The 9668-nt window shown below is 42.7% G+C and overlaps 1 protein-coding gene across 2 annotated transcripts in view; it reads right to left on the reverse strand.

Annotated features, from left to right (window-relative positions):
* Window positions 1-787, reverse strand: part of LOC108977139 (protein gustavus) — a 48311-nt gene extending 47524 nt beyond the window's left edge. The window contains exon 1 of one of the 2 annotated variants that reach the window (XM_018946708.1): window positions 439-787. In XM_018946708.1, coding sequence (XP_018802253.1) covers window positions 439-458 — 20 coding nt within the window. In that variant the 5' untranslated portion in view covers window positions 459-787. The remainder of the gene's footprint in view (window positions 1-438) is intronic. The other variant, XM_018946710.1, reaches the window with a different exon arrangement.
* Window positions 788-9668: the final 8881 nt, after the last annotated feature.

Here is a 9668-nt window from a genome sequence, read left to right on the forward strand (position 1 = left end):
ACCCTGTTTTTCTCCATAAACGATATTTAACCGGCGCGATACTAAATATTCCCCATAATTTACGTCGTAGAAACGCTGATATGAAAATTCCGTTCATAATGAAAGTACTGAATGTCAAAGTAAAACTTAAGGGTTATGATTTTATAACGGAGTTTTATCGGAATAGAAATCAGGTTAACTACTTCACTTTTGTAGCGCTTTTTAATGCCTCGTAATTTTCGTACATAATTGAACAAATATATCTTAATTTTTCTATACAGTTCTCCATTCATATAATTTTTACAAAATAAAACAAATCCTTAATAGAATAGCGTATTTACTCTCAAAATTCTTTCTTCAAATATATACAAATGTACATATATACATTCCTAGATATATATTTATATCTACTCATCTGCTTACATTTACCGTTTCATTAATAAATAGTTATTTTGTTACCTTTTCTTTCCGAGTTCCATCTATTGTTTTCCAACTTTTAAAATATTAATCCCTTCTAATCCTTAGCACTTCAGCATAAACAGTCCGAAACATTCAGTTTCATTGACTATAAAGATGCGCGTTGCACAAAGCACAGATTTATTCAACCAAACGACCATAATAGCCAAACTAGCATTAGACTAAAAAATAATATATAAACATTATTTTTTATTTTCTAGATATTTTAGCTCCACWCTGGCTTATTATTAACACAAAATTGTAAAAGAATACGACTGAAATAAAATTCCAAACAATTAAAATCTCTGAAGAACCCTGCTCAGAAGCTGTCCCGAATTCAGCTACACATTCCACTTTTCCTAAATCTTCTCACCCAAGCTTCAATCCACATGGAACTTACAGCGCATTTGGACAGGCAATAAAACGAAGATAAACAGATACACAACCATGGATTATAATATGATACGAGACTTTAGCATTGGCTCTCTTTTTCTCTCAAACGTTCCTTGATTATTTGACAACGATGGAGATCGGGGAATTTCTGACAGTTGATTTCAGAAAAGGCGGGATGCCAAAACTAAACCGCTATAATTACCTGACAAACCTGTTTATGTAAATTAATCAATGATTTTGCATTTTAGAATTTATATATGTATGCATTTTAGAAGTGTTTAATTTAGTGTTTTGTATAATTTATTAAACACCCAATACAATATTTTTCAGCAGTGGCATCATTGGCAAATGTTATAAAAAATGCGAGTTTTGACAGCTATCTCTCGAATCAAAGAGTCTCGTATCGTATTATCCATGACCCAACGGTACTGTCATTGGAAATGATAGAAACGATTTTTACTGGATGGGTTATAGGGCCCATACACGGCATATTATATATGTGCCTACCTAACCTACTTCCAAAGCTCTCCCAAGGAACCACCGATTAGGTATTACTTCGTGGGAGGGACAGGACATTTAAGTCTCCTCTATTGTGCGGACTGACRGACGCCTAATTTGTTCAAAAACTCTCAGTTTTGTCATTATGGATGCTGACGCTTCGCTGACAGCTTTCCAATTATCAGTCGACTGAAACATGAGTGTCGTTAAATTATCGACCGTAAAACTACTACCTAGTGAGGTTTTTAGTTTTTCCCTTGTATTTGAAAATCGAGGGCAATAAAAAAATACATGCTCAGAGTCTTCTATATGCTCTGTACATGTCGGACAGTTCGGACTAATGTCATTGTGGAATCTGAAAAAGTAGCTTCTAAAGCACCCATGTCCACTAAGTATTTGGGTCCGATAAAAGTCTAGGTCCCCATGTCGTCTGTCTAACCACGAGTGGATGTCCAATATCAGTCGGTGGGTCCAACGCCCTTTGGATGAGGAATTCCACCGCTCCTGCCACATTTTAATGCTTTTGTTCCTCTCCTCTGTCTTTGCTGATACTGTTTTAGACGCTGATAGATGATATAAACGGTCGAGTTCATCTCCCTGGATGTCAATGGGCGGCATGCTGGGTAATACTTCAGCAGCGTCGGTTGATGTAGTTCGGAAAGCACTTGTTACTCGAATTGCAGAAAGCCTATGCACTGCAATTATTAGAAATACCCCAGGTGTTCTTTAAATTTTAATTTAGAATTTAATATTACTCCCAGATACTTCAGCTGCGGCTGCGAAGTAATCTCGCACTCCCCTTTGGTGAGCTCTATTTGTTCTTCTACCTTTCTGGTGCTTATGAGCAAAACTTCAGTTTTTTGCTCCGCCAGTTCCAGACTCACAGAAGAGAACCAATGGCGTAGACTATTTATGCACTCATTGCTTTTGTTTCTTAGGTCGGCTAATTGTTTAGCTACTGCTACCACCATGAGATCGTCCACATATGCTATTAGTTTCACATCTTTAGATTGCTGCCTTCTTAGCACCCCGTCATACATGAGGTTCCATAATAGTGGGCCTAACACTGACCCTTGGGGTACTCCACTCGAGATAGAGTAGCTTTTGGTACCTTCATCTGTATCAAAGAGCAGCCTTCTGTTTTCAAAATAGCTCAATATAATGTTTATGAGGTATTCAGGGGCGCGTATTTCATCCAGGGCTTTGATTATGWBTGCCCATTTTGCCGAGTTGAACGCATTCTTGACATCCAGAGTAATCAGCGCGCAGTACTTTTTTGTGCCACCTTTCCACCTTTTGCCACTTACTGCACATTTTGCAGTATCAACAACTTCTCGTAGTGCGTCAATAGTGGATATCTTTTTTAGAAAGCCATATTGTCTCTCTGATAATCCGCCGGCTTTCAGGATTGCTAACTCCAAGCGGTTTCTTATTATGTTTTCGTACACTTTACCCATTGTGTCGATCATACACAGTGGTCGGTACGATGAGGGTTCTTCAGGTGGTTTCTTTGGTTTTGGGAGCAGAACCAATCGCTGTATTTTCCACGCGTCGGGGAACACTTCYTCCTTTATGCACGCGTTGTACATTTTAGCGAATAGTTGAGGTTTTGAGCTTATAGCTTCCTTCAGGGCCCATCTGGTCGTGTCTCGGGTACAAAATTTCGACGACTTTTCGCATAAAAAAGGCATCTTTGGGTTGCTGCTGCTTATTTTTAAATCTCGACATACAGATTTTGTAAGCAGTTCCCCAAGATTCAATGTTTGCTTCCTCACAGAGCTTCTCGAAACATGATTTTTTGCTCCGGGTAATTGCCGACTTTAGGAGTTTCTTATGGTTTTTTTAGATTCATCTCTAAGGCTATTTTAAGGCTATTTTAGTTCGTTTTACTCCGACTACGCTGTAGACGCCGTCTGGCTGAGTGACGAAGCTTCCTCAGCGTGGAAATTTCCTCATTCCACCAATACACAGGCCCCCGCTTATTGTGATGTGATGTTCTACGCATTGTTGCATCACATGCTGCAACCAGTTCCTTTCGCACAGTCGATACCAAGTGGGCGGCGTCGTCACCTGGTGCTTTTGATGCGCTCCAGACTAGCTCAAACAGGTCTGAGTCGAACTCCTGTTGCTTTCCAGCTTCGCTTTCGGAAAGTGTTTCTCCTAAGAAGTTAGGGCTTTCGGGATGTGTGTCGTGTATGGCGTTGTGTGCGCACAAAATCTCATTTCTCTCGTGTCGCCGAACAGTGAACATCGCGGAAGAGCATTGCAAGTGTTAAGAGGGGAGCCTACTTTAGAGGCTTCAAAAAATCGAACTAGTATTAATATCTAAATTATTAAAAACTTATATTAATTGAGAGCTAACTCCTTCCCTGCTTCCCTGCAAGACGGGTATTTGTTAACAAATGTGTAAGCGACTTGTATTGTTCACTTTTGCATACGTTAAGATACTTGTTACTTTTGTTCACATTCATTACGGAAGGCACAGGCTTCCCCTTAATTTGCGTGTTTGAAGTGAGTAGACGGATTTCTTTGTAGTCCCAGAACTTTTTTGCGAAAACACATAATTATAATTAGTGAAAGTGCCCTAGTTTAGGTAACGACTTACCGGAAGACTGGACCTTTATTGAACCTAGCAAATAGATAAGTAAAATCACATTTGTAATAAAAATTTTATTTTTACTTACTTGACCCTTTTCGTGGTAAATTTACACAAAAAGTACTTAAAATAAATTTTCCCCATATAACAGTGAAACAAAAATGCACTTAATTTAATCTGTCGTTTTGTTTTGTTCGATCAGCTGTTTCTCCTTTAGATGAGCAAATGCAGAACGGTGGTAATATTTTTGCAAGCTGGGCACAAAAATCAAGGAGCTCGAAATTATTACGTCTGGGCAGAGGCATATTAATCAAGCTATGAGAGACCTTGTAAGCTGCATAACAAGCCTATACGGCAAGGCTGAGAATCCAGAGAATCCGCTAAAAGAGTTGTGGTAGGGAAAGCGTCGCAAGTATCCCATATCCCCAGAGAAAAGCATACGCCAAAGAGGGTACGAGAATTATGAGGTTACTTACCACCAACCAAAAAACTCAAACGATAAAGCGCAGGTATCATATAGTGAGATCATTAAGATTGTACCGAAAGACAGTGTTTTCGATAAGCCCGTATGCGAGAAATGGGTGGACGTGGTAAAAAAGAGAAAGCCGGTTGAAAAAAGAATTCGTACGAAACCAGATGCGATAGTGGTACGAAATTAAGTGCGATAGTGGCCTTGAGGAACTGGGCACAAAGGAGACCTGCTCCTAGAATTAAAACCCCAAGCAGACAAGAAAGTCGACTCCTTTGAGAACGCTCTAGAGGGAGTGATTGGAGAAATGGCTGTAATACAGCCAAAAACGCATAACGTCACTATAATGTGCAAGGACCTGGACGAGGTATCCACCCCAGAAGAAATATGCGACGCGTTACAAAAGGAGTGCGTTTTTCAAAATATAGGGTCAGCAAATATCAAAATATGCGGAGGACAAGAAGCGGTACTCAAATAGCCCTTATACGCCAGACGCTAAGGCTGAACTTAAAATAGGCAAAGTAAAGATCAGGTGGTCGATCTGTCGCGCCTGTTTGCCGTTGTTACAGATGTTTCCATCCATCCAGGCCACATGGCGCGTAAGTGTAGCAGTGTTATCGACAGGTCCTCTCTTTGCACACGTTGTGGAAGCCAGAGACATGTATCAAAAGTATGCACAAGTACACCAAATTGCATGCTGTGCAAAGGGGAGCACTCTGCCCTGAGTACGATTTGCCCTAAGTACTTGGAGTTGCTAAAGACAACGAAAAAATTGAAATATTGCAATAGAACTAAAATCACTCCGCCGCGGTACAAGCACTGCTGCAACAAACCATAATAGAAAGCAACATTGATGTCGCCTTACTGAGTGAGCAATACTGCCAACGTTAGGAAAGTACTTGAATCACAGATATAAGTGGCAAAGCTGCAATATTTCGTAAGCTGTTATGCCCGTTCCAGCGCATCCATTAGAGAATTTGAAGACTTGAATTATTTTAAGAAAACACTTATGAAAATCGCCGATAATAATGGCAGGTGCCTTTAATACATGGTCTACTGCTTGGGGTAGCAGTTGTCCAAACCATCGTGGGCGCCTGGTTCTAGAATTCCTGAGTCAAACCAACCTCACAATTATTAATAGTGGCACCGGAGTCCGCTTAGTAACCGCACTGCGAAAGGAACTGGTGGCAGCATGCGACGTTACAATGCGAAGCGGAATGAAGAAATTGCCACGCTGAGAAGCTGTGTCATGCAGCTGGACGTCGCCTACAACTTAATCAAAGCGAAGAAAATGAAAACCGTCTCAAGGAAGCTTTTAAAAGTCACAAAAAGCTCTTAAAGTCAGCTAGAACCCGTAGCAAAAGAAAATGTTTTGAAAAAATCTGTGGAGAAGCGAATATAGACCCCTGGGGGACTACTTATAAAATCTGTATCACTAAATTCAAAAATAAGAGGCAGCAATCCAAATGCGCTCCGTTCATGAAGAAAGTCGTCGAGACATTATTTCCGACGCACGAACCGATTACTAACGCTGATCAACGAAATGAAGCTGGTGAATCACCTCCACTGGTTACAGAAGAAGAACTATTGGCCATAGCCAAAAAAATCAAAAACAACAAAGCGCCTAGTGTCGACGGATTACCAAACAGAACTCTGAATTTAGCCATAATTTCGAAGCCCACTCTTTTGCAAAAATGTACAACGCATGCATAAAAGAGGGATGTTCCCCGATCCCTTGAAAGTCCATCTTCTGGTTTTAATCCCAAATCGGAACTGGAGTACAAAGCAGAGGTATTGCTCATAAGCACCAGGAAAATTGAGGAAAAAATAACAACAATTGAAGTATTTAGAGGTAATATTGGACTCCAAGCTGATATTCAAGCAGCACTTTGCAAACATAGCAAATAAAGCATATAAGATTTATAAAGCCTTATGAAGAATGATAGAGACTGTGTGCGCTCCAGCCGCCGACTTCTAATCGCAAAGACTATGAGCAGCAGTATGGATACAGGTACTAAACATAAAAGCATATGTCAAAGCAATAAGTGCAGTGCATAGACTAACAGCAATAAGAGTAACAAGTGCTTTCCGAACTATTTCCAGGGAAGCACCTAGAGTTCAAGAGATTATATGAGCTATCAGCGCCAATTACAGAAATCCAAAAGAGAGAAGAGAGAATCTTATTTCTACTACTATTTCACAACTATATGGCTGCAACAGTGGCAAACCTCAACTAAAGGACGGTGGACCCACAGACTTATAACTGACATCCATATGTGGATAAGTAGACGACATGGGGACCTGGATTTCCACYTGACCCAAATATTAAGCGGTCATGGGTGCTTCAGAGGCTACCTATGCAAATTTCATAATGACGTCATTCCCTAGTGTTCGATGTGTGCGGAGTCCATAGAAGATTCTGAACACGTGTTTTTCCATTGTCCTCGGTTTCGAAACATAAGGGAAAAGTTAGAAACTGCACTAGGTGGCAGCCTTACGGTGGAAAACTTGATTGCATTTATGTGGCAGTCCTCTGACAAGTGGATAGCTGTTCGCGAGGCGGCTACTTCCATCATGACTACATTAAGACAGTTACAACAGAGTAGGCGTCAGTCCGTCCGTGCTATAGAGGAGACGTAATATGTCTTGTCGCTCCCATGAAGTAATACCTTCTCTTGTGGTTTTGTGGGAGAGTCTTGAGTTGGGAGTAGCTTAGGTTTAGCGGATGAAAGTTCCGCACTCCCGCTTTCGATGCTTCCTCCAACTATATAAAAAAAAGGCTTCCTCTAATTAATGGCTGCGACGCAAACGCCCACCACTTGGAATGGGGCTGTACCAACTGCACCGTCAGAGGTGATTCTCTTTTAGAGTACATAGTAGGTAGCAACTTAGCGATAGATAATATAGCGTGTGAATCCACATTCATAACTATAAGCAGGAAGGAGGTGCTGGACATCACCTTGAGCAATGAGCCTGCAAGCGGATTGGTCTCGCAATGGAGAATCTCGACGGAGCCCTCCTTGTCAGACCCCAGGATTTTAAGGTAACAAAGCGAAACGTACGGGGGTCTGGACAGAATACAGGAGCTATCTCACCTTATACAATAAGGAGATTCTGCGAGAATGCCGCCTCTACGCCGGATGCGGCTCGGCTGCACAAAGCTCTGGAGCACGAATGACGCAGAAATAGCAATTAAAAGAAGTGATGGGACATTTACGACCAGCACAGAGGACAGAGCCAAGGAACTTCTGCGGCGTACTTCCCGGAGACAGGTCGGGAAGACCAATGTCTACCCGTGATCGAACACAGGGCATCCCGCGAGGACTGGGGTATCGCCAAATAGCTATTTAAGGCGGACWMGATCAGGTGGGCCTCGTTTGGATGGCATCTTTCCGGCGCTGTTACAACAGGGGATCAGTTTTTACTGCCTCACCTGGTTCGGCTACTGAGAAAGAGCCTCGAAATGGTGTACATCCCCGAACTATGGATGACAGCGAAGGTGATCTTCATACCCAAGGTAGGAAGGAAAAACTACTCATTGGCGAAATCTATCTGTCCAATCAGCCGACCAAGGTGACTAGGGTGTCCCTATCCACCCGAMCCAATTGGAACCAAAAATTAAGTGCAAAATGCATTTATGCTTTAGGGCGCTGATCAACGCATTGTATTGATCTATGTGCTTCTAGCAATAGAAAGCACCGTTGAGTTTAGTCTTCATAGACAGGTATTCAAGAAAAACACATTGACACATTGTCCAATCAGCCTAACGTCTTTCCTACTAAAAACCATGGAGAAGATTGTGGACCAGGAAATAAGGATGAAAGCGCTGCATGCGGCTCAGCATGCCTGTAGAGCGGGCACATCTACCAGTACTGCTCTGTACCAGCTGACCTCTGAGATAGAAAGTTCGCTGGAGCATGGGGAGGTGATGCTGTGCGCATTCTTGGGCACCGAAGGTGCCTTTGATAACACGTCTTACAAGAATGTAGCCTGGTGCGTAGATGGATAGAAGCCGTACTGCGCACCAGGGTTGCTAAGACCACAGAAGGTGATAAAAGAATTCGTCTCGGTACAACAAGAGGCTGCCCACAGGGGGGCGAGTTATCACCCCTGTTATGGAGTCTAGTCGTAGACGGCTTGCTGGCAGAGCTAACGGACAATGGGATCCGCCGCCAAGGGTATGCGGTCGACCTTGTAATTTGGCGAAAGGCAAATATGAGGACACTCTCTGTGACCTAATCAAAAGAGGTCTCAATCCAGAGAAGGCATGGTGTAGAGAGGTTGAATTGAATATCAATCAATATCTCCAAGACGACCGTAGTCCCGTTTACGAGACGCAGGTCCCTACCCGGTCGTAGGAATATCACACTTGAGGGCACTGAGATAGGGATGACCAACAATGTCAAATACCTCGGTTTTATGCTAGATTCCACTCTGTGGAGGCTTCTACGAATAACGGAAGAGGGGTCTGGAAAAGGCAAGGTAGTCTCGTCCCAGAGGATGGAGGTGATAAGTGGCAATATTCCAATAGCTCTCCCCCGAGAGGCAGCGCTACCAAAATGGTTAACTTCTGGAAAAAGTTTAAGGTCACCATCCGAGTAGAACGACTCCAACCTCGAGCTGATGTTGAGCAATAGCACGTTGAGGTGGTACACCGATGGCTCAAAATGTCGGAAGGAATCGGCGCAGAGATCAGGGCCCGCGCACAAGCTTTCATACCCATGGGAGAGTTCATGAGCATTTTCCAGGCAGAAGTTTTTGCCATAAGTCGGTGTATAGAAATAAACCTCCCTAAAGGCGATCTCCTCTTAAGAGATCAAATCGCTACTAGTGGAGTGTAGCAGTGCAGGGAAAAGCTGAACAGCCTTGAGAAACTAAATCAGGTACACCTGATCTGGGTGCCTGGTCACAGAGGTATAGCCGGTAACGAAGTGGCGGACGAGCTGGCCCGCTCAGCAGTCTCCACTAAGATGGTAGGACTCGAACGCTTTACGGGGGTGTGTCCCCATACCATGAAGGATCTGCTGCGCAAGGAAGAGGGAGTGGGCAGGGAGGAACATTGCCAACAAACTCACGGTATGAGTCATGCCAAGTTGCTAATGGGAGGATACAATTTGAGAAAATTCAAAGTTGTAATAAACTTCCCCAGGAACAAACTCATGGAGGATGGAGTCATGTGTAGAAGTTCACACAATTGAGGAAAGTTTTCTGATCGCCATTCACTTGGGAGTGGCCAGAAACGATTCTTTTACATATGACTCACGCAGCTCACGACTT

The sequence above is a fragment of the Bactrocera latifrons genome, unplaced genomic scaffold (genome assembly GCF_001853355.1).
Source record: "Bactrocera latifrons isolate USDA-ARS-PBARC rearing strain unplaced genomic scaffold, ASM185335v1 scaffold_843, whole genome shotgun sequence".
Classification (NCBI taxonomy): Eukaryota; Metazoa; Arthropoda; class Insecta; order Diptera; family Tephritidae; genus Bactrocera; species Bactrocera latifrons.